The 25,298-nt window shown below is 31.9% G+C and overlaps 2 protein-coding genes across 4 annotated transcripts in view; one reads left to right on the top strand and one right to left on the bottom strand.

Annotated features, from left to right (window-relative positions):
• Window positions 1-22,261, top strand: part of LOC135842254 (SH2 domain-containing protein 4A-like) — a 34,399-nt gene extending 12,138 nt beyond the window's left edge. The window contains exons 2-10 of one of the 3 annotated variants that reach the window (XM_065359622.1): window positions 2,493-2,548; window positions 15,804-15,986; window positions 17,443-17,584; window positions 18,257-18,434; window positions 18,870-19,032; window positions 19,215-19,344; window positions 19,666-19,814; window positions 21,397-21,594; window positions 21,981-22,261. In XM_065359622.1, the coding sequence (XP_065215694.1) occupies window positions 15,806-15,986; window positions 17,443-17,584; window positions 18,257-18,434; window positions 18,870-19,032; window positions 19,215-19,344; window positions 19,666-19,814; window positions 21,397-21,594; window positions 21,981-22,084 (1,245 nt within the window). In that variant the 5' untranslated portion in view covers window positions 2,493-2,548; window positions 15,804-15,805 and the 3' untranslated portion in view covers window positions 22,085-22,261. The remainder of the gene's footprint in view (window positions 1-2,492; window positions 2,549-15,803; window positions 15,987-17,442; window positions 17,585-18,256; window positions 18,435-18,869; window positions 19,033-19,214; window positions 19,345-19,665; window positions 19,815-21,396; window positions 21,595-21,980) is intronic. The other 2 variants (XM_065359621.1, XM_065359623.1) reach the window with 2 other exon arrangements.
• On the bottom strand, window positions 22,125-25,079 carry LOC135842261 (troponin C-like). The gene is made up of 6 exons (XM_065359630.1): window positions 24,876-25,079; window positions 24,750-24,774; window positions 24,521-24,664; window positions 23,559-23,678; window positions 22,856-22,987; window positions 22,125-22,578 (listed from the first exon to the last, which is right to left on the bottom strand). Exons 1-6 carry the CDS (start codon window positions 24,876-24,878, stop codon window positions 22,550-22,552), a joined length of 453 nt encoding a protein of 150 aa, XP_065215702.1. The 5' UTR covers window positions 24,879-25,079; the 3' UTR covers window positions 22,125-22,549.
• Between the last annotated feature and the right edge of the window lie 219 nt (window positions 25,080-25,298).

Below are 25,298 nucleotides of genomic sequence, written 5' to 3'. Positions count from 1 at the left end.
AAATTCACGTTGAAGGGAGCATATATATTTTTTTAAAAGTCCTCGAAGCAAAAGAGAACGAGATTTTCAAGTCCTTGAAAATAAACATTCAGCAAAGTTTTCCACGTATCTAATTTTGACATTCAAAAATGCTCTCTCTTTGAAGTAAATTGCAGTTCAAAAAAAAATTGTCATACCTACATGTGTAAGTGAAAGATAATTTGAAAACACTTCTCATCATGAAAAAATATCAAATGAAGTGAGATCGAAAAAAATACCGGATCTGAGTCTGTTTATCGAATTTAAATTATGTGAAATCGGAAAATTTTTTATCAGTTTTACGAAAAGTATTGACGCAATTTCATATTGTACATAATTTGATTACATTATTTATCAAACTTTTTTTTCACAACGTTGTATCAAATCTCGTGAAAATAAAATATATGTAATTTTATTTGAAATAATTTTATCAGGTAGATACTTATAGTTTTCAAATTTTCAATATTTTGCTTTCCTCGAAGCAGTCTCGTTTAGTGAGAACCTGATTTTAAAATGATCCTGAGAGAATTCGGATTTCTTACTCTGTTCGTTTTGGTGAAATTCTATAAAATCGAATCAGAAAATGTAGATTTGAAAAGTTGAATTCATTCATATTATATTTTTTAAACAGCTTCAGGGGTTTGAAACCCGGTTGCAAATTTCAACAATTTGCACTACCAAGGGAAGTAACCGAACCGGTACAAAAATTTTGAGTCTGTGGAAGAGGAAATCGACAGAGGATCCTAAAATACACCACCAGCCAAAATTTCATGTGCTAAAATACATTTTCACATTTTTGGAAAATTTTTAACCGTTCAAATTTGAGCCAAAAGAAAATATCAAAATTTCATCAAATTGGGCTAAAAAGCTAAAATTTAGTTATGAGCTCTGTTTTCAATACTTCGAGTCGATTGGTCATGGTTCCGAACCATTCTGAAGCCTCAAGTGGATTTTTGGATTCTAAAATTTTCGGGGAAAAACGCTGTGAGTAGGATGAAAGTGAAATTCAGCGTCTAGTATAATCTCGGATTCAGGCCTACCATCTCTGTAACCTATTCTTGGTAAAAATTTGATTTGTTCCGCATTTTTGGCTCAAATATGAATTTTCAAAAACTAGCCGAAAATCTAAAAATGGATTTTAGTGCCTGAAATTTTGGCTGGTAGTGTGTTTTTTTTACCATTGTCCTCTCCAGTTTCAAAAATCTGCTGGATACTCCAGGAATTTTCAAAAAGTCGCTGAGGCTCAAAAATGACTTGAACCCACCTGAAGTCGTCTTCAGAGAGTGCTAAAATTGGAGTGCAGAGTGAATTTCCGTTTTTCATCTCCATCTGATGAAATTTTGTGAAAATTTCAAGTTTCAGAAATCTACTGGAGACTCCAGTATTTTCAAAAAGTCGCTGGAGACTCCAGAACGACTTGAAATCCACCTGCAGTCGACTTCGTAGCGTATTGAAACTAGTTTGCAGAATGAATTTCGTCTTTCCAACTCCATTTGATGAAATTTTGTGGGAATTTCAAGTTTCCAAAATCTGCTGGAGGCTCCAGAACCACTGTAAACGGTCTGAAATCGTTTCCAATTGATTTGGCAGGTCGAAATTAGGGTATATTCCAAATTTTATCTTTTTAGGTCAATTTGGTGAGATTTTGATTTTTTACCTCATTTTTGGCCTAAATTTGATTTTCAAAAGTTCACCAAAAATCGAAAAAGGCACTTAGGCACTTGAAATTTTGACAAATGATAAATTTTTGCCTGCTCTTTTGATCTACTTTTGTAAGGTTTAAAAAATTTCGTTTAAGTCCTCTGCTGGAACGCAAAATCTGCGATTTCGGCTGACCTGTCAATCAAAATGGCCGCCATTTTGTGAGTAGGGCCATGTTTTTTTTTTTTTTTTTTTTTTGAGGACGAGGCCTAGAAATGTTCCTTAGGACTCCCCCTTTAAGAAAAAAAATTGTCCCGGAGGAGCGGCAGGGGGCGCAATTGATCCTTATGCGGGCCCCCGACTGTAAGTAAATAGGTATTTGAGAATTTGTTTGAAAAAAAATAATTTCGTCCTGTAGCATAATGGTAGGTCTACGTTCAGATTCGCATTATCTCCCTTTTTAGTTGAATAATTTTTCATAATATCAAATTGAAAATTCAAAGAACAGTTTTACATTGAGTACTTACTTATTATTTCTAATTCTTTCTGAGACATTGTTTCTCTTTGCTGTTGAACATTTTACTCTGCAGCTCAATTATCAATCAATACTAATTATACGAGTTGAAATTCAAGGACGTTGTTGTTCTTGAAATAATATCTCTTGTTACCATAATCCCAGAACTAGCTTAGTATATTGATCCAGCGAACGTTCCTTCATCATAGAGGTCTTAAAACGTTATAATGCATGCATTGAAATTGCTTTTAAAAATTATTATGCATACTATAAAAAAATTGTCAATCCACTATAACCAATTTTTTTTGTTTTGTTTCAGGTGAGTAGTACATTTTACATTTTTACCATACGAGTGAGACAGAACGCGATGAATAAGTAAGTCAGTCATTTATGATTCATACAAGGATCTGTTTTTGTTCAACCCCTCTTCTGAAAACTAACTGTTATCGACATTGCGATTCTTCAAATTATTCCTCACTTTCCTGGAAGACTCATACTAAATTTACTGATAGTTTTCCACCATTTTTTCCAATTCCCTTTCTCTCTCATTTTGTAAAAATTGAATTTTTTTGCAACATTTTCAAAACTTTTGTGCAATTTTTGGAAATATTTCCATAAAAATTTACCTACGAATATTTTTACTCATTTTCAACTATGTCAGTTTGGGCCCAATAATAATTAAATTCATACCTATTTCTAGGATTTTTTCGACAATAGATATGCCCTTGAAATAGCTTACACGAGAGGACTCAGAAACAATAAGCCATTAAAATTTTCAAAAACTAGAAAGGCAAAATTTCGTTCGGGTGGCAAGGGAAACTTTCAATTATTCCCTAAACTTTAGAGTTTTTTTTAACGTGCATTTGATAATTGGGACACAAGTAATCTCATCTTTCCCCCCTTACACATACCTGAGGGCTCGCAGTGGTCCCTAAAGGTCTGAGAGCGTTTGTATGTGTGATAGGGAAGAAAAGGCTTGATAATCTCTAAAATTAAACAAAATAGTAGTCGAGTATTGACCGAATTTTTAATACTCGTACATAGTCTATATAGGTACCTATTTCGGTCAAGTCTTTGATGAGTAATCGACTTTACTCACATTTTAACGGAGTCTTTGTTCTTTACTATACATATAAATGCGATTTGACACGTTCAAGTACCTTCTCATACTTATTTCAAAATTCGTCATCGCAGCGTAATCTTCTCCATTTCTTCGTCATCGTCGAAGTCATTACGTTACAGCGATGCATTTTAAAAAGAATTCGAATTTGGAATTACGAGTACGAGTGGTTAGGTACTTAGTCATTCTCGTTTTATTGTTATTACTTATTGCAAAGAACGAATTTGACGACGAATTTTTGCTGTTCTTGCTGCATGCCAATTAAAAATTATGAGAACGATCTCTTCTCTAGAAACTCTTATTGCAGTTGTAATGAGCAATAAATTTGATTATTTTTTCTAATTATTGTTTACTCGAATGATCGAGTTTTCAAAAATCATTAAAATGACGTAGGTACCATCTGTTGCAGATAAAAAAATTACCAATACCTATCTACTCTTGGAAAAACTTAAACTAATTTGATTTTTCACTAGATTAAGTGGGTACTTACATAGAAAAATCAAAAGTACCTAGTTATACTAATATTATTACTCATTTATATCATTTATTTAATTAAAACTTTAAATTAAAAACGTGTTATCAGATGTATCTCTCGGTATATAGTGTATTCCCTATCTTTGGATTTTGAGCTTTTTATATTTTCATATTGAGATAACCCTTTTATGATAATAATTCAGATCACTATCATTACTTTAATTGGAGTGTTTTTTTTTCGCGATAAATTAGGTACATAGAAAAACTGAGTCTGAGTCATTTTTTCGTCTACGTCAGGTGTTTTTTTATTTTCATATTTTTAATAAATTTTGAAAAGAGACGACTTGTAAAAAATCGTTCTATGTATAGTTCTTAAAAAATAATCGCAATGCTTGATTTTTTGAACATTTTATTTCATTATTTTTAAACTGACAGCTTTTTTTGCAAGGCCGATCGTTTAAATGCAATTTCACGTCACTTTTTTCAAACACCTACATGATTTTAAATGAAAATAAAAATTCTCGACAAGAATTCGTTGACATTACGACGATAAGAGGACACATGAGCGTATATACCTACCTACCAAGGCTACGAGCACCATTTCCTTTTTTCTGTGTTTTTCTTTTCTGCTTTTTTTTTGTCAAAAAGATAAATTTTTTTATGAATTTTACACAAAAACAAAAAAATAAACATAAAACTGAACACACCTTCGGATAAATATTATTTCGAAGGAAAAATACAGCAAGTTGCCAGAATCTAATACATTGGTAGTGGTACATCTACCTACTTGGTTCCCTTTTAGCCTGATAAGAGATGTAAAAAAAAATTATTTTTCCTCTGTTAAAATTTTTATTTATGTCAGTATCGTGGCGAGTTTTTCGATAGAAAAAGAATCACGTTTGTGTGACTTATAAATTATAAATTTTGCGAAAATGAATGGAAACTAATTTATACGATTTTTGATATCGAATTAACCTTCACGTTAATTACGTCGATTCGTACAATATTATCAGTATTGTTGATTTATCCCGTACGTGCGAATGCGATTTATTCGAATGAATATGGTTATATGTTATATGCATACCTTAATACCTATACCCGTATGTAGTGTACACATTACACGAGGCAAATATGAAATATGCGACGTAGGGCGACTGACAACACGTCGCAATGGTATAATATCCACGTTAAAAATTAAAATTGACGAACTAAAAAATTTTACATTTTAATATTATGAACCTATATTGCATCATTGGTAAATAGCGATTGGCATTTAACTGTAAATTTTTCCGGTAACTGGTTTTATTTATACAATGTATCTCTGTAGTCTGTCTGTACCTACCTAACCTAACCTACTCGCCCATGTTTGAGGTGCGCAGTTGAACTGAATATTTTTCTCTTTAAAGAACCATGCATCCTTACCTTGCTGTAGTGTTGGAATTTTTTCTGAACTGCGTTTAATAGAATAAATTACCTATATGCACAGCATGTACAGCTGGCACAAGTACCTACTTCCCAGATACCTATATACTGTTGAAAGTAATCAACATTGAACAGTTAGCGACAAACTATGGCGTTATTTCATTGATGTACGAGTATACTCGTGCTTGAAGGAAAAACAAGCATCCCAGGTATAATTTTTTGGCCAAATTCACCAAACTTTATGTACTCCACGTTTAAAATTGAAAAATATTGTGATAAGTGTACGTAAACGTGTAATAAATGTCTTAAAGTTCGATTGCAAGTACTTAAATGCCATTAAAATGTCATAAGAGTTAATTAAAATATCATAAACATTGTTTCAAATATGAGAAAACAAGTTAAATCGTCATAAAAATGGATAAAAATAATCTCCCGAAGTTGATAAAATCATTCGAATCAGTTACTTGAAGTGAAACATTTCTCAAAATGTCGATCACAAAATAATTTTAGCGTAAGAAAAAAAAATTACCAAAGAATTATACTTAATATTTTTGAAAGCGAACAAAAAAATGAGAAATTGACAAAAATTAATTTGGGAGAAAAAACATTGATGTGTGTGAATAATTAACAAAATGTTTACCCGATGACGTTAATTGGTACTTGGTAGGCACATTTTCTAGTTTTAAAAAAAAACTTCAAACAACGAAAAAATTGATAGGTACTGACGATACAAAATAGGTAATCGAAAAAACATCATTTTATGAAAAAATTTACTAAAAATGGGTTCACTTTTCTTACGTTAGGAAGAGATCTGAAAAAATTGATGAGAAAGCATACCTTAGTCAAATATATAAAACTGAAAACAATTATTAAAATGAATCGAGAAAAAAAATTGAAAACGTATTCAGGGGGAGAGGGTGTTTTGGAGTAGAATCACCCCCTCCCATCCTGAGATAAAATACTTGGAAGGATTTTTCGGATGAAAATTTTACATAAAAAATATAAAAAGTTCGTGGCGTTTTTTGGGGCATTCTTTTGAAAAATGTTTGCTCTTGTGCCTACAAGTACATATTTTTACAAAATCATCACAAATTTTGACTTTTTCATTGCTTTTTTTTTCATCACCTCTCACCATTCAGGTGGAAATTCTGTCTATGGTACCGGAAAAAATCGATTGAAAAATGGATTTTAAAAAGAAGTGATCAACAAATAGAAAGATGAGAAAAAAAACAAAACAATACATTAAAAAATTGAGAAGTGCGAGAATTGCGAAGAAAGTAAGCTGTTAAAGTAATTACAAATCGATTGCTGTGAAAAAATCAGACAAACAAAAAATAGATTTCAAATGAAGAGAAAAATCTCAAAAAAAAGTTTCATTGAAAAATAGAAAAAAGGGATCGTGGTTTGAAAAATTAATTTGTTAAAAAATAAAAAAAATTGAAAGAAATTATAAATATTTCATTTTAAAAAAATAAAGGAATTGAGTGGCCGATTGAAAAATGGATATTGAGAGAAAAAAGGTTGAGAAAACGTTAATTTTCAAAATAATAAAATGTTTTTGAAAAAATTGGAAAAATGTTTAGATTTTAGAAGACAAACTGGAATAAAATTGAATTACAAGATGAAAAAAAAAAAATTAAAAATTCATTTTCTATGAAAAAACTGAAAAATTAAATTAAAAGAAAAAAAACTTCATACTTTGTTCTTTCAAGAAATCAACATTTGAGAGGGGTTTTGCGATAAGGGCCCTTGTGGTGATATTTCGATTTTTTCAGGAGAAAGAAAACATCGAATTGCTTCGATTTTTTCGATTCTTTTTTTTTGATTTTTGGGTGCAGTGTTGTCTTGCGCATAGGTTGGATGGGAAATTTTGACGAAATTCGTTCATCATCGCCTGATATCCGTGATTTAGAAAAGGGACCTTGTGGTGAAAAGGCGAATTTACACAACGTTACAGACTACCCCGCAAAAAAATACCGAGAAATTCGGATTCGCCATGAAATTTTACATAGGTAACAACAATAAAATAATTTTTCCATCGACCATTTTTTAAAAAAAAAAAAAAAACAAACAAACAAACACTTTGTTTTTCGATTTCCCAAAAATGTGAGTTTTTGAGTATTCATGTTCAAGTAAGTTTTAAACGAGAAGTTGGTGAGATAGGCGAAATCTGATTGCACCATTCGATTTCTCGTGAAAAAGTAAGTCGGAATTGCCAATAAAAAAAAAAAAAACATCGAATCACCACAAGGACCCATATCGCGAAACGCCTCTCATTTTTATTTGCTAAAAAAATTATTTAATTGGAAAGAATCAAAAAATGTATTTTTTTAGTTCGTGTATTCTTGTTTCATTTTTTTCCATGCTGAAATAATGCGAAGAAATTATTAATTTTTTGTAGACTACCTTCCCTTTAATTTTATACCCTTTTGACCTTTTTTTTTAAAAAAAAAAAAAACTTTTGACTCTAGATAGATATTATTTCATTATTTTGCAGTTCTACATCACGAAATGGCCTATAATTTTTTTTAAATGCGCGAGTGGAGATTTTTAAATTCCACCCCCCTCCCCCTTGAAATCGACTTCTCAGCATAAAATGATTTAATTTTCGAACCATTTACTCGTACTTGTAGCATAGTCAAGTTTTTGGAAAGTATCAAAAATATTTCTAAGTGAATGGATGGTACTTATTAATGATTTTGTTCTCCCCCTGCTCCTCCTACAAAAGCGTAGGCTATGTTCCGATGAATTTTTGAAGACAAAAGCAAGAAAAGATCGTGTTTTTCCGGAGATGGTATCGTAATTTTTTTATGTAGGTTCGTTTAGGGTTCTATAGCTCACCTTACTTTGCTCCTCATTTATCTAAAATACGTCGAGACTGGTTTTGTATTTTTAGTTTTTTATGGTTGATTTTCCTCAATTGACTCCCTCCCATTCTTATTTTTGACCTATCTAATCCTATGTTGAGACCTCTCTGAAATTTTAAGCTCTTGCGACATAGATTAGCATAATATATTTTTTTTTAAATTGAAAATTTCAATTCAATACTCCAGGTGGTTGGAGCCTGGAGGGGGTCTCATGAGAAAAAAAAGAACAGCACTTTATATTTTCTCAGGAAAAAAGGATCTTTGATCATAGTTTTAAAATCTCAGATCCTCAAAAATATTTTGATCAAGAGATAATTCCAGATTTTAAATCTTGAATCTAGACCCATTTGAACAGATTTTGGATTTTGGTCTTGAAATTCATTTTGATCACATCTTATTTCCGATTAACCTGGTCAGAACTGGTTGAAAATGACCTTAAGTTCATTTTTTGTCAGAATAATGCAGCTTCCATCGATAAGTTCGTTCCTCTTTCAAGTATTTCCTCTTCATGAGCATATCTGCAAAAAAAAGTTTAGCCAATCCGCTCAAAAATTAATTTAAAGACATAGGAATTGACTTGAATTCGGATCAAGGACACAATTACCTTGTATGGCTGTACTATACGTACTCGTACATTGCATCGTCCAGCTTATTATGCATTTCTAAAAGGTAATGGTTCCGATTCCGATGGAAAAATTGCCATTAGCGAATAATATTTCTGCGAACGAACGAACGAACGAACAAACGTTAATTCGGCATAATGCGGAAGGTCACGGTTCGAATGCCTCTGGATTTAGCCGGCGGTAATTAAATCGTACGAGTATATGTCGGTATTAATTACTCATTATGTATATTCTCCACTTTAATTTCCGATGGCGAATTGTACCTGTACCTGTGTACGTGTAGCAGGACCTAGAACACGTATAATAACTATTCCATGTGTAACCAATCTAAGTAGATAATTGTATAGGTACCTATATGATTGTATAGTCAGTTATACTCGTATGTCATTGAACCGTCTCTTCTCCGAAGACACATCTTTGCACGCTGGATAAAAGGTTAGCGTGAGATAATACCGGACTTGTTATAGCAACTGGTATGAAAACCGTATGCTTAAAATAGATCGAATACTCGTCAAGCTCGAATGAAATACTCTTAAAAAGATACATTGTGATGTGCACTGTGCAGTTATATTTATATACCTATATGGAGAAGACACATACCACCAGAGAGCACCGTCAACTTGAAAGATAAATTTGTCGTCGTCGATGATTATAGCGAGACTAATTAATCGGTATGTCTGTCTGAGTAAAAATGTATAAGTGCTCGCTCTATACTTCTACCTTCTACCCATACCTGTGTAATTACCGGCTCTTTTTATTTTATTTTTTTTTCAACATCCATAAGATCAGATCATGTCTGATGAGGGTACGTATTGTTTCTAACCTTGATGTACGAGAGTACCTACTGGTATCTGTCTGTTAAAAAGAGTTTACTGTTGAGGTTCTCCGGTAATCGATTTTTATCCATGAGAAGAATGTTAATGATTGCCAATTCGGCTAGCTAGGCAAGTTCGCGGACCGAAAAAATATTCTCACGAGTCGCCATGCGATACGAGTACAATTTACTCGTTATTATCAATTCCGGTTATAGTTTAAGTTACCGTTACGAAGCCGATTTATTTATGTACATTTTCACAAGAATGCAATGGATAAGAGTGTAAAATACTTATAAGTGCGCCAACTTGGACCATGGTCCATGGTGAATTTTTTCATGTCATCGAATTTCATAGTGATAATTGGCCTACGAGTAACGAGAAGAGAAGAGTTAAGCTAGCCAGCACGTATAATATTGTATAAGTACCTACCTACCATAATGGTTAGTCAGATATTTCAAATATACATATCTACACATGATGTAATTGGAAAAACAATATTATAGGTACTTTCACTGCAGGGTTGTTTGAAGCGGAACTAAAACCGTTAGACGAGTTAGTGATGATAGCTTACTAAGGTTTTAAAAATGTAGAGTTTTTACGTTTAGGGATTTGTTTTTCTTCTTGCCAAGATAAAGAACGACCCTGAATATTTAGAATATTATTCAATAGTAAACCAAGCATCACGGTAGAGACCTCCATGCCGCAGGTAGTATTGCACCTATTATAGTACATATGTACTTGCCTACCTGTGTATCTTTGTATTGTACCAGGAGCTAAAACGATGCATAAAGAGGAAATACATTGTAAGTAGGTATAAGTATCGAGATGGCGTGTTAATCTTTGTGATCATTTATGCACATTTGTACCGTACGACCCTAAACGCCTGAAGAGTTTCCATGATTATTTTTAAACGAATGGTGGCAACGAGATGATTCGATTTGTGTTGAGCTACAATTACTTACCTGAAAACTGCGAAGTATTTTTGTATATGCAGTTGAACGATATTCCAGAAATTGCAGAACATGATTTTTTAAAAAGAGATTCAAATGGAAAGGTTGTGTTTTTATTCCACGATTTGATAATTCATTCCTCTTGTCAGGCCACATTTTTAAAACCGGTTTCAAACTCTACTCTAGACATGGACATTAATTTTGGCAAACTGAAAAATTGGGCTTCTGCTTCTATCTACTTTGAGGTATCTAATCTAGCAATCCATTGAACCCACTCTGGTATGTACAATAATTTTTAACCAAAGATTTAAAATAATTCGGGAAAAAGTCAAATAATCTCACCTTTTTTGTTCGCTTGATTAAAATTCTACAAGGCTTTTGAATCACATCTGTATGAAACATAATTTATATACAGATTCCTTCAACTGCATGATTATTGGTCACCATCAAGGCATTACGTATAGACCTAAATTTAACTTGAGCTGCTGGTTTATCAACATCGCAAGTTCCCAATGACAACAGTATAGCTCAATTTACTGAGGTGTCGAGGAAGAGGAAGACAACTATACCTATTTTTATTTTATTTTGTATGCAATCCTCGTAAAAATGATATTAGTTAATACGTGTACGATGCTGATGACTCAATATCAAAGCTCAATGTAAAAATTCAAACTTGAATTAAAAGTGCTGATAAAACTTATGTGTGGAGAATGGAGATTTTTCTTTCTTCGAGTTTCAAATTAGATACGAATGAAAAAAAAAAATCACGATAGTTACAGTTAGACCTACCAAAGAGAATGGGTAAAGAATTTGTATGTTTCGTCCTTGGGAGAACAGATGAGGTTACGGATGTCGAATGATAATTTATTTGTGATAAAGAAGCTGATAAGATTTTTTCTAACCACGCCTTTTCTTTGTTTGTTTGTTTTTTTTGTCACTTGATATTCGATATCTTGAATTAGTTCCTTCCTTCTTTGAATAAACACTTGTCTAATCTGTGCTGTGGAAGGTACCTGCTGTGTTTTTCAAAATTGAACGTAATAAGCTGAGGAAAATTCAGCGAGGCGAGGAGAGGAGGAGGAGAGGGGCAAACTTTCAAAACACCAATTCGAAAAACACGAATCTCGACTTTTCTATGCAACTTGCGCAGCATTTTTGAATCGAAGAAAAATGAATCGATAGAGGACCCTAAAATGCGTTACCAGCTAAAATTTCAGGTTCCGAAATTCATTTTTCGATTTTTGACGAATTTTTTAAAATTTAAACCCGGGCCAGAAATGGGGAAAAAATCAAAATTTTATTGAATTGACCCAGAACGCTGAAATTAATTTGGTTTGTATCCTATTTTCTATCTCACGAGTTGATTGGAAATGGTTTCGAATCGTTCTGGAGGCTCCAGTGGATTTTCAGATTATTAACCAGTTTTTGAAAAAACTTTCGTAAGAAGGGTGAAATTGAAATTCAGCACTTGTAAACTCGGTTTTACCATTTTTGTGATTCATTCGACTGTTTTAGGCAAGTATTTTTATAATCTTTTTGGGCTAGTGCGAATTCAGAATTTTTTGCAGAAAAGTAAAAAATCAAAATCTGCTAGGGGCTCCAGAACGATTTGAAACCATCACCAACCGACTCAGGAGGTCGAAAATATAGGGCTATGGAGTTACCAAAGTTATTAAAAGTGACTTTTAGTTATTTTTTAGAAATTGTTGTTGCCAAAGTTACTTTATATAAAAAAAAAGAGTTCAAAAATTCAAATTGTCCAAGTCTTTCTTTCTGCCGAAAATTGCTAAAAATTATTGTTTTTTTTGGGAAAAAATGAAAAAAAATTCTCACTTCTTAGTCAAAAACTGCTTTATTTGACGCAAATTGCGAAAAAGCATCATTTTTTGTCAATTAACATTAACTGCCCAAAAGTTCTGTGTTTCCCAAAAAATGAGAAAAATTCTTTTTTTTGTTGACCAGGATTGCTAAAAATTCTTGCGATTTACTTGGAATTGCGAACATTTTCATTTTTTTCTATAAATTGCCAATATCTTACTTCTTTGCTAAAAATGTTCACTATTTACTTGCCAAAATTTGGGTAAAAAGCCTTGCTTTTTTCTAAAATTGTCATAGTCTCGAATTCAGCCAAAAATAGAAAAAAATCTCGACACTCAAGTACTAAATGTACAGTTGCCATAAAGTCTCGTTTTTTACGTACATAAAATTTTCTAAAAATTTCGGTTTTCTGCATTTTTGAAAAATTTGACTTTTTTTCTAAAAATTTCCAAAAAATTTGTTTTTTTGGCAAAAAGTTGCGAAATACGTAGTCTTACTTTTTTGACAAAAATAGATAATATAAAAATTCAGTATCTCTTTTCTTACTAATATTTGAGAAAAAATCCTGTTTTTTGCCAAAACTGCCAAAATCTTGATTAAGTTTCATCATCAGGTTTTGATTGGGACGTTCCATTTCGTAATTTTTCTTGCATTAAATTCAACTGCATTTTTTTGAAATGAATTTTTCTGCATCAAAATGTTTTGCAAGCATTTTTATAAGTTTTTTGGTTACTTTTATTTGGAATTTTTTTGGTTATTTATTATTTACTTAAGTGATTTTTTGAGGGAAAAAATTGAGTATACGAGCTCTAAAAATAGGGTACAAACCAAATTTCAGCTTTGAATTTGCAAAAAAAAAATGAAAAATGACTCTTAGCACAAAAACATATAAAATTTCAGTTGGCTTGAATTGATTTTTTGATTCAAAAATTCAAAAACGAGGACTTTCTGTTTAAAAAAAAATTAATATGTATATTTTGTGGGTCATTTTTTTTTTAAAGGTTAAAGTGTTGAAAATGGGTTCTGAACATGATATTGACTTCTCCAAACGAGATTCCAAATTCCCTGTCATTCTGGAGTTCCCAACGAATTTTCAATTTTTTTTGAATTTTTGAATTTTTCCAGAAGGCGTTTCGTCGTAGTCCTTTTTATACAGGCGATGATAAATTCAATGTATCTAGGTCTGTAACCTATTCTATATACACATTCTCGAAGATAGAAACTCCAAAATAACATTCTCCATGACACAATCCGACTCCGACATCCACCGCGACTGGAGAATTTCATTGGTATACACACGAAACGAAACGACCCAAAGACCGAATAAAAAAGAACCGTAACTGTAAAGTAATGGTCGTTTTCCAGGAAATGTTTTATTTTATTAATGAGCCGTACCATTTGCTTTAGTAGTGTTGATTGAATTATCGGATAGTTTTTTTCACATCTAACATGGAGTCGAATCTACCCACGCAGCTATAGGTCAGCCTAAAATGTGATCTGGTTACTATTATAAATTTCAAAGACAACCATAATGATGGCTTCGTTTCGAGATGATAGTCCTATTTGAATACCACGACACTTTACCTTACGTTACCGCAAATTGTGCTCAATGTTATGTAGTTTTCCTTCGTGTAATCGCCAAACCTTAACAATTTAACGTTATTTTCGTTTAATCTGATTTATAAATTGTTGATGGGTCTCTGGGTTCGTATAAAAGGAAACGGTAGACGACTGGTATCTGTCGTTTCGTGCCTAATTATTTATCGTATCGGCAGCTAATAAACAAACGATTATTTTTCTTTCCTTCTCGAGACGATGAGCTCTGCCTCTGCAGTATATACCTTAGGAAATAAAATATAAAGTCGTCTGCGTACTGCACAGTCTCGAAAAAAACTGTCTACCGTATCGTCGTCGTTAATAGTGTAAAAATTACTTATAATTTGTGCAGGTAAGGTACCTATACCTACTCTGCTTTCACCGGAAAAATAGCGCATAATTTAACGAATATGTCAATTTGCAACGCAAACGCAACCATTCCATCAATTAATTTCCATCATTGTTTATAGAGACCGGAAATACCGTCAAGTATTTTCCATCTTGATGGTCGAACAATTTGGAAAATCTGCGGGGATAAATCGATTTGATTTAGTTTCGCTTCTCGCTCGTGCAGTATACCAAGAACTATGCAATAAGTAAAAGGAAAAATCTATTGGCGGCGCTATGCAAAGTGGCATCAGGCATGGTGCTCTTGTTTATGCAAATACTGTAACGAATAATGATGGCTTGGCATCTCTGTGTATTCTCGCTGCTTACGAGATCGTGAAATGCGATGGAAATATTACGAGTCTAGATGGAAACTGGAGTATATTTGCGAAGAGGAAGCATACTGACACAGAATATGGAATATTTGTTTATAAAGGGTGTCCCAAAATTTCCAATATTTGGCTTCGTATATGCCTTCAGGCATCTTCTAGTACCAAAAAGACGCAGCATCACTGAAGTTGTATTTTTTCAATAGTCTGATGATACGTACTGATTTGAAGCTCGTTAGTCGAGAATTAGGTGAAGTACGAGAACAGGGATCTCAAAAAAGTCATCGATTCTTATCCTATGATTTTTCAAATAAAATTCGCCCAAATCTCAAAAATTCTTCCACGAACAGAAAATTTCTAATTTTTTAAATTTTGGTCTCAAATATGCTGTTGATTTTAATAACTTCTGTAGGAATTCAAGAATCCTGAAAAAATTGAAAATTGTGCTGGAGACTTCAAAATGACTGGAAATGGTGACATTTAAATCCTCGAGGGAGAGAAAAACAATTGAAATAATGTGGTTCTAAATCAAGGTAGAGAACAACAGAGCTTGAGCATTTCATGTCATATCTCATCTGATCTTATCTATGATTCTGATTACTCACACTTTGCGTAAAAGGGTTAATGCTATGTTTCTTTCTTCACCAATATTATAGGTAGGAGATAAGTTTTATTCATTATAGTCTCGCTTCTGATAATTTTTTCATTTCTTCCTAAAAAGTATAATCGCATTTTGCAAAATGGCCGTGCAAACGTGTACCATATTTATAAACAAAACCCTATGTCACACGTTCTACTTGTTAGATTTTAGATTGACCTCCTACGTTAACAATATACTTATTACTTTGACCTCACGTTTATTTGGCTTACTTTTAATTCGACGCGCGTTCCCTATATACATAGAATAGGTTACACAGACACAGACTCAGATATTTGTGTTAGAATTTCCTAGAAATAACAAATAGTACACAACAGCAGCTATCGAATCGCTGCATTGCAGTGCTCCCAAGTCTCCCATCCAATCCGATCCCGACTCCCAACTCCCAAGCCATAATACCTACTTGTGCCGGTCGCCGTGTGACATTATTTCGCACACGTGATTACCTAATAATACGTGTTCGTGATTATATGAGTTTGGTTCGAGCCAGCTGTGAAATACATACACGATACTATGTACGATAGTCGATAGCCCTACTAATAATACGACGATGATGTGTTTATTGTTTCAGATATGTTGCAACAGGTGCTCAGGGATATGTATATCGATCCGGAATTATTGGCCGGATTGGCTGAGAAAGATAAACAAACTTTGTATTGTTGCATGAGAGGAGAACAAATACGACGGTGGAGATTATGGGATCAGAAGGAATCAGAAGTTATGAAAAATCAACATACGAGATCCAAACGTAAAGGTAAGCTTCCTCATGGAGGCGAAATAAGCTTATTTAGGTTTAGAATTAAATATCCAGCTACCTACCTACCTACTTAATTATGACGATCAAATCACCTTGGGAATAAATATTTATTAATTTTTCAACGGAAAGGCTGAATTAAAAAAAGAGTGGGTAACTTTATTGTCAACGTGCCTTTTTATGACATTTAAATCTCAGATCAGCGGAGGGAGAAGGGAGCCAAGGAGCAATTGGCTGTGGGTTTCGATTTCTTGGAGGTGTTCCAGAAATTGAATCCTTTTCCAATTGGTTACATTGTCCTTTCAGCGTTACGGTTTCAAAGTCCTGCGTTTAGATGAAATCGTTGAAGTCTCCATTCTGCCAAAAATATCAAAAAAGCTCGACATCTGAGAAAATTGCCAAAAAGTGGTGTTTCTTGCCATACATTGCTAAAATTTTTGCTTGTTTGCAAAAAGTTCCAAATGCCCAACTTTTTTTTTTTTTTTCAAATTGTCCAGAAGTCTCGCTTTGTTGCCAAAAATTGCCGAGAAGCCTTGCTTTTTTTTTCTAAAATTGTCGAAGTATCTTTTTTGTCGACATTTTTTTAAACGTAACTTTTTCAAAAAAGTTGTAAAAAAGTTTCATTTTTTCGACAAAGACTACAAAAAAGTAGAAGTTTTTTTGCCTGCAGTGATTTCCAAAAAGTCTTGTCTTTTTTCCAAAAATTGCCAAAATTTCTCGTTTTTTACAAAATTGCTAAAAAATCTTGTTTTCTAACCTGCAAATTCCAAAAATTGAAATTCTCATCTTTTTTGGCCAAAATAGATCAAGATCTCTGATTTTTTGCTAAAATTGTCAAAACCTATATTTTTTGCCAGAAATGCCAAAAAATTCTCACTTTTATGCAAAAAATTTACATTTAAAATTTTTTCAGTTGATAAAGTTTTTTTTTTTTTTTTTGAAAAAATTGAGTAGGTACGAACCCTGCATAAAGCAGATGTTTCTTCTTAAATTTTGATCGTGAGCAAAAAGCTGATACGGTTCCAAATTTTTCAGTCATTTTGACTCAAGAAATGCCCTACGTAGTGTAATTATTATTTTTTTTTGTAAGCCTTTTGAAAAAAGAAATGTTTACATTTCATACTGACAAAATTTCCAAGTTGTACTTTTTATTGTGAAAACTCAAAATTGGCAGCTGACATTTTATAAGCATTTTTTAAATGAAATGGAGCAATTTGCTGGCAATTCGAAATTAATTTGGAAAGAAAAATCGAAAACTTCAGTTTCTTTTCTTCTTAGTTCTTATTTACCAAATCGGTTTTATGAAGTAATTCTATGGTACGTAAATCAGAAAACATTGACACATTTTATGGCCAAAAAAGCTATATTGTTACTTTTACTGCCTTGTACATGGTATTTACCAGTGTGAAAAATTTTCTAGAACGTAGTTTCAATTTGTGTTTGTTTGTTTTTTCAGGTAAATCAGTCCAATGGGCTCTTGACAGTACGGGAGAACCTCGTGTTGATATCATAGACTGTGAATATCTTTACGACGAAACCGATTACCCAGAAAAAGAAACGAAAGACTTGAACAAAGAATACGAACAAAAAGAGTTGAGGTATGCGAAATACGTTGCAATTTAAATTTTCTTTATTTCGTCTTAAAAATAAACATAACCTACCAATGTACACTTATGTATATATTTACTCATAAGTAAGTAGGTCGGATGCGTTACAATTACCTATCAACTTTTTTCCGAATTATTGAGTGTTATGTTGCTCATTTGACAACTCATCGTGAACTTTTTTGAGGAAGAGTGGAAAACTTGAAATTTTTTAGCAGAAAATAAAATACTCTCTTTAATTTTGTTTTTGCTTTCGCAACGTTATTCTTTAATTTTTATTTAATGGGTTCTTACGCGACTCGACTATAATATTATTTAATGGAGGTATTCTTGGACAATTTTCGATTGAAAACAACGTTGCGTATAGTTTCATCATCTGCATGACACTGTCGTGGACATACCTACCAAATAATATAAGCTAATTTTACATTACATCATAATAGCTGTGTTTTTTCCCCTTTTTGTTGAATAAAAATAAGTAGAATAATTTATTTAACGTTGGTGTAACCTAAAAGCAGCGTGCAGTTTTCAATAACCGCTGACAGAATGTAATTAAAATTCAATGATTCGTTACGCTACGTTGTTTACTTACTTAACTTATTATAATCTCAATTGATTAATTTTTCCGCTTCTATAATATACGTTGAATTGTTCTTTAATCGATAGGTTATCTGTGAAAGATGGCCAAAGTGTTGATCTCAAAAACAACGAAACCGCAGTCAATAAGATACCGATACCAAAGTACGTAGATGTCTCAGTGACCAATAAAACCACCTCTTCGGCGTCCATTGTGATCAATTTCAACGAAAAAAGAGGAGCTTTGCAAGAGCTATCTCTGAATAAAGTAAGTTGATTGAGTTCATTTCTTTAAATGAATTGTGGTCTGTTTTCAAAGAGGATTTCTGTAGCCGTATTGTTGTAAAAAAAAAAAGTTCTAAAATGTATCAAAACATTTTTCTATTTTTTTTTTTTTTTTTTTTTACATTTTTATCTAATATGAATGAATTGGGTAGATATTACTAAGAAAGCAGCACATTATTATTTTTTTGTTCAAAAGAAATGTTGAGAAATTCGAGTGAACTCAAAAAACTTTGTAAGTAATCAGTACCTACTTTTTTCTTGTCTAATTTTCAATTTTCCCTTTGCTATGAGATCCACTTTTGAGATGAATTACCAAAAAGATATTTTGCAAAAATGATTTTTTTTTAATGAAAAAAAAAAAAAACAATTTGTCACTTGGTGCATTTTACACTCACACATCTGTTTTTTTTTTTTACAGGTCCCCAAAGTAGCCAGACAAGTGGCCGAATGGGAAAAACGCGTCACACAAGACGGCGAACCAAAAACTCCATCACCTGTTAAAAACACTGCCATAAAATCTACTAAAGACATCGAAGATACCGCCAATGAAACCGAACAAGAACAATTGTGGCGTGAACAACGTAATTATTTTCAATTAATTAAACAACGACGACGACGACGACGACGACGACGACGAATGCGATTTATTATTCGTCGTCAATATACTCGTAAGATGGAAAAAAGTCATTGTTTCATCGTCGGCGTTGTGTCGCGTACAAATTGCATTGTTTATTAATTGTCGATGAACTTGTACCTTATTAAGGTTATTATTTCGCTTGTTTTATAGAAAAGAAAGCCAAGGAAGCAGAAATTAGAATGAGAACAATAGCTCGTCTTGCTCGCGAAGAGCATCGCCGTTCGATGATCGAAAATGGTGACGAAAACTTTCAAAGGTACGATATAGGCGAACTTTTATACCTACCTATTTTATAAATCTATATTAATTACTTTTAGCTTCGTTGAGTTATTTAGTCTGTCTAACTGTCTAAGCTGTCTATGATGACATTCATGTTGTTGATTTTTGTACTCGTACTATACATACTAAAATACTAGACTTGGACATTGTTGACGTAATTTGAAACGAGATGTTCGTGCTCCTATTTACCTGATGTCTATGTGCACACATCTCAAATTACATTTACTATTGCTATGGAGATTCTTTAAAACTATTTGTATATTATCTAATCACTTGTAGTTGGTTAATTTTGTTATAGTTTGTTAATACAAGACAATGCTTTCGAATTGTGCAAAAATGTCAGTAAACCTCCGAGTAAAGAAGCACTGCTAGAGTGGTTCCGTTCTACAGAAATACCAAAAAAAGCTGTGCTAGAGAAGGATAACTCCACCGCTAAATGGTTTCATGGTTAGAATGGTCGATCGTTTGTATCGATGTTTTAATTATTAACTTATAATCTTACATATATTAGACCTATTCGTTTTTTTTTTATTATTATTATTTTCTCGACTTATTGTCTTAGTATTGGAAATTACTCGTCGAGATTTATTCCGTTTATGGCAACTCGTTTTCCAACGATTCGTAATCAACGTTGCTAGGCTAATGTGGAATATAATTAAATGATAACGTACCTACCTATAAACATTTTTTTTTCTTTCATTGTTAGATTGATTTTTAAATACTTTCTTGAATGCATGGTGTATAATTATTTCTCTTATCTAAAAATGCGAATTAAAAGGTAATTATTGTCGATATACTCATTGTAAATGACTAGGTAATAAGATTAGAGCCATGTTGAATTCTTTCTCATTTGAAAGTAGGAGAGGAAGAGGGTGAGGAAAGAAACGAAAATTCTCGATAGTTCAAGGAAAATATTTTAATCGAATTGATAGGAGGAGGGGAGGGTGTATTTTGCCTAATGCTTATAACGAAAACAAATAAACAGAATTTTAATTATTTTTTCTTTTTAGTTCTAAAATTTGAAAATTAATTATCTATTCATTTTTGATTGACCATTGATTTAATTGGTAAAAAAGTAAAAAAATTACATGTAGATAGGTACATTATTCATATTTATTTTGAAATTTTTACCCTTTGTCTTGTTCGAACAGTAGTTTTGCTCTTATTATATCATAATATTTCGATAATTTTAGTTCAAATCAGCGAAGAGTGATTCTAACGTAAAAAAAGAAAAATATTTGAAATTTTTGATCAATTGGATTTTTTGGTGGCTTATTTACTTGTGGAGAAGGAGAATGAAATTTTCATTTCTAATTCCGCTAAAATAAAAATATACAAAATTTACTAAATTTTGTGACCAAAGTTGAACAGGTATGATTTTTTTTTTCCTTCCGTCCATTCTATTTCCTAAAATTTTAAATGCATTTTCAGTTTCATGATCAGATGTTCCAAGAACAAGTTAAATGCTCTAGAGTGTAGAATTCCTTAATAAAATTTGAAATTTTTGTAGGTATTAAAAGAAAGAAAATTAATTTTTACTTTCATCAAATTTACCTACCAATTTTTGATTGGCTTGAAAAACAGATGCATATTTTTTTTTTTTAAATCAAGCACTCAAAATTTTCATTTCAATTTTTTGATTAATGTGTAATATATAAGAAGAAAAAATTTTCAAAAAACGAATTCAGCCAAAAATTATTAAGAGTGGTTTTAATTTGGATGGCAATGACCTAGGTCGACGTAGAATCTCAAATACCGTCTTTATTGGAGTAGGATAATTTTTCCCAAAACAGATTGGATAAGGACTGGAGCGAAAATACTCCCTCTATGAGCCCCTATTATCTCACCTCTAGAAGCACCTCAGGCGCTAAAAAATTTCTGAGGAAATTTCAACTCAAAATGAACGTCCATTTCTCCCCACAATTTACCCTATTAGAAATACGTACTTAGCTACTTACTTCATTTAAAAAAAAAAAAATTGCAGCTACTATGATGAAAACACTAACTTATTATTTTTTAAATTATGCAGGTTTCATTTCATGGCGAGAGGCTGAAAGTATCCTAAACGAAGAGAAATGTGGCACATTTCTAGTTCGAATCTGCGAACGTGTATGGGGCTATGCGATTTCATACAAAGACACTGTCGGAGTCAAACATTATCTGATCGATGCTTCCAACGGTCACTATAAAATTCTCGGAACCGATCATATTAGTCATAATACATTAGGTATGTGAGCTGGAATTTCTTTACGGATCCGTCGTGCGATGGGATGCCAATTTAATTATTAATTTAGTCAGTTTTGCGTATAAATTATCAAATACAGTTACCTTGAAGTGCAAATCATTTTTAGATGGCGGAAAATTTTTAAAAAAATGCTTTATAGTATAGGCACTTGAAATGCTTCGGTTGCAGTGCTTGTTTTCTTAACCTTTGTCGTATCGTGTTATTTGTTTTGGCAAATGTACTGACGACAAAATACGCTATGGAAAATTTTTCTCTACATATACTATATCTATTTGTTGATGTTTTCATTCCTGCGTAAAATACGCGTACTTAATTTTTATTTTTTTCTTGCGATATTTCAATATTTCAATATTGTGTGTTTTTTTCAGGTGATTTAATTTCGTATTATAAAATCAAACCTTTGACGTCGAATACTGAAGAAACTCTTAAATATCCGTGTCTTAGGTCAAGAGATCTATCTGCTGTTATGTGAAGTAAAATTTATATTTAAATTGTTAAAAAATACAATCGGATATTGCGCATTTTTATTATTATATTTTTATTTTTGTAATATGTATGTCTTATTGTATAATTATGCATACTGTTTTTTATCTACGAGTGATTTCTGACTGATGAACTTGCTGTATAATAAATTATTTTCGATATTTCATCCAATCTGTATGCGTAATTTCAATCATGCATTAAATTCCTAATAGTTTACTTGGTTGGGCCTAGATAGATATAGGAAGTCAGATACATATTTCTATTGGAACTTTAATTGGTCAAAATTTTACAACGTTGAAAATTTAGTTCGATGGTTCATATTTTTTGGGTGAATTTTAAATCGTATTACAATTAATTATCGAATTGCCTTAAAAACTAAACACATATTAATATTTAAATATATATATGAAAGTTTACGTGGTTTGGAATTGAAACACATCTATGCGAACAAAATTTACTCTCCTGTCATCATTTCCATGAATTCTAAAATGAAAAAAAAAAAATAGTTAGTTAATTATATTGATAAATACGAGGTGAAAAATATGATTTAATGAGAAATGTCAGTACCAATACTATTTCAATATTATTCATCGAAGGTTTTTCTATGAATCAGATGTAATGAACCGGAAATCGATCGACGGATATTGATTTTTTTTTTCAAAAAAATGTTAATGCAACTCAACGAGTAGATGCTAATTATTATCAATAGAAATATGATACACAATAATGATTCATCATAAAAATTGGAAAAACAACTCACCGTCAAAGTCAACTGTCCCTGAACCATCGGTATCAATTTCACTGATGATACCATCTAAATCGTCTGATGTCAATTTATCGTCCAATGCTGCCAAAATTTCTCTCAATGTTGCTGTTGTTATGTATCCATTTCCTGATGAACGATCAAATTATGATTACTTATACTAATTGATTAATTTTCTGAATATGTCTGTGAAAATTCTATTCCTCATATGAAAATGTATTTCCAGCCAAATACATAGTGGTCTCCAAAAACATATATCATCGTACATCTTGAAACCTATTAGTGAGATTTTGAGTTTTTTTTCATAATTTTCAAAATTCTCTCGATGACGTGCAACGAAAATCTGTTGTTCCAGTAAATTTCAAACGCACAAATCAAGAATAATTTTTAAAATTTGATTGCAAAAATAGGTACTGAAAATCGAATTTTCAAAGGACCAAACTTATTTCTAAGCTTTAAAAAAAATTTGAAAATGACTGAAAAAATTCTGAATTTTTTAAGGAAACTTTTAATCTGCTGCAGAAATTGCAAAATTTAATTTCGAAAAATTGAACACAGAATTGACGAGAGAGAGAGAGGGGAAATTGAAATCAAATTTCAAGTAGGTATCTCAATTTCAGAACGGTTCTTTCTCCCTTCATAAAATATTTTTGAAAACTTGGCTTAAAATAATACACCCATAGCGCCCTTTTATCCTCACCTTCTTTATCGTAAAGTCTGAAAGCCTCTCGTAATTCTTCTTCCATTGCATCAGAATCATCTTCTTCCAAGAAATGCGAAGCGATTTGGCAAAATCCATCAAAATTCACTTTACCAATACCTATCGTCAGTTCAAGATGAATAATAATTTAAATGTAGGTACAATATTCACGTGCTCAAAAATTAGTTCACCTACATTTGCTCACCTGTGTCTAGAAAAAAATCTCTTAGGTAATTCGATTTTCGAGAAAAAGATTTATTCGTAAGTGCGGAAGTTATAACATGGGAAAATTGTCGAGTGCCAAGAACCTATAATATTATGGTATTTCAAGCATGACGAACATTGACGTTTAACGTACGCACTCCTACACTTTTACGTTCATTTTTCATTACAAGGTCGTTATTTGAACTTCATACTGATTGATGTGAAAGGCAAAAATTTGACAATTTGTTGAAAACTGAATGAACTCATTGGTCTAATTTTAAGAGGTGATCTTTACACCGACGACGAATCAATTTTTAATAAAACGTCTCTCGTGAAATATTAAAAATGATGAGGGTAGGGGAGAGGGGGAAGAAGGGTTTATTAAAATAAAGTTTAAGTAATATCTTCATTAACATCACACGTTTGTTATTTCACAGTTTTACTCTACGAATTATGTGGTTAATTGAAAACTTGACTCAGTTTAGAAGAAATATTCTGCATTCATATTTCAAAAATGAAATAAAATAAGGAAATAAAAAAAAAGTGAATTTAAAGAGAGAAAAGAAAACCGAAACAAAATAAGTAAGCATCTACCTACATCTACATACCACAGAATTATTTTATTAATGCTTTTTTAAATTTTCAAAAAATTTTCTAAAAATTACGTGGGCACTTCATTTAAAAAAAATTAATATTAAAAAAAAAATAAGAGAAAGCTTATGAAAATTTAATCACATCAATTAAAAATCATCACTCACCGTTGGGATCATTTTCATTAATCAAATCTCGTAGCTCGATGTCATCGAATAATTGACCCATTGTGTTCAAAATAGTGCTGATTTTAGCCGTCTCAATGAATCCCGATTTTGTAGTATCAAACATTTGGAAAGCTTTACGCATAACTGGATAAAAAAAACAAATCTCACAATCACGAAACAATTCATAAAACTTTTGATTAAAAAAAAATCAAAAATTAAAGAAGCTCACTTTGCATTTTTTGGTCGTCTTCATCCTACCAAGCGAATAAACACGCAAGTAATAAAATGAATTAAAATCGCGAAATTAAAATTTTAATTAAATTAAAAAAAAAAAAAAGACACTCGAGTCACTTACCATTTTGATGTGTGTGCAGAATCAGCGTTGTCATAAAACTAAAATGCGACAGACTATGTGACCTTTTTATATGTTAATTTTCACATCGCCGAATGTTTATTAAAGGTAAAGAATTTGAAATAGGACCGTGAATTGGCAACTTGGAACCAACTATACTAATATTTCTATAATTTGCTGTATTTCTGTTCTGTCTATTAGATAAATACCGATTGACTTGATGGAAATGTGTATGGGACAGATGAATAATAGATTAAAAATAGAAAAAATGTGGGTGAAGAATTGTATAGTACTTATTTACTCTTGACACCTTTATACATTGCATTTGTTTATATTTTGTGTTATTGCCGTGGAAATGTACCATACCTACTTGCTCTCAAACACCTGTGGACTTATAGCGATTGAATATTTGCCAAATATTTCAAT

The sequence above is a fragment of the Planococcus citri genome, chromosome 4, assembly GCF_950023065.1.
Source record: "Planococcus citri chromosome 4, ihPlaCitr1.1, whole genome shotgun sequence".
In the NCBI taxonomy this organism is placed as follows: Eukaryota; Metazoa; Arthropoda; class Insecta; order Hemiptera; family Pseudococcidae; genus Planococcus; species Planococcus citri.
Note: the sequence above shows the minus strand (reverse complement) of the source record. Positions and strands in the feature narration are given on the sequence as shown.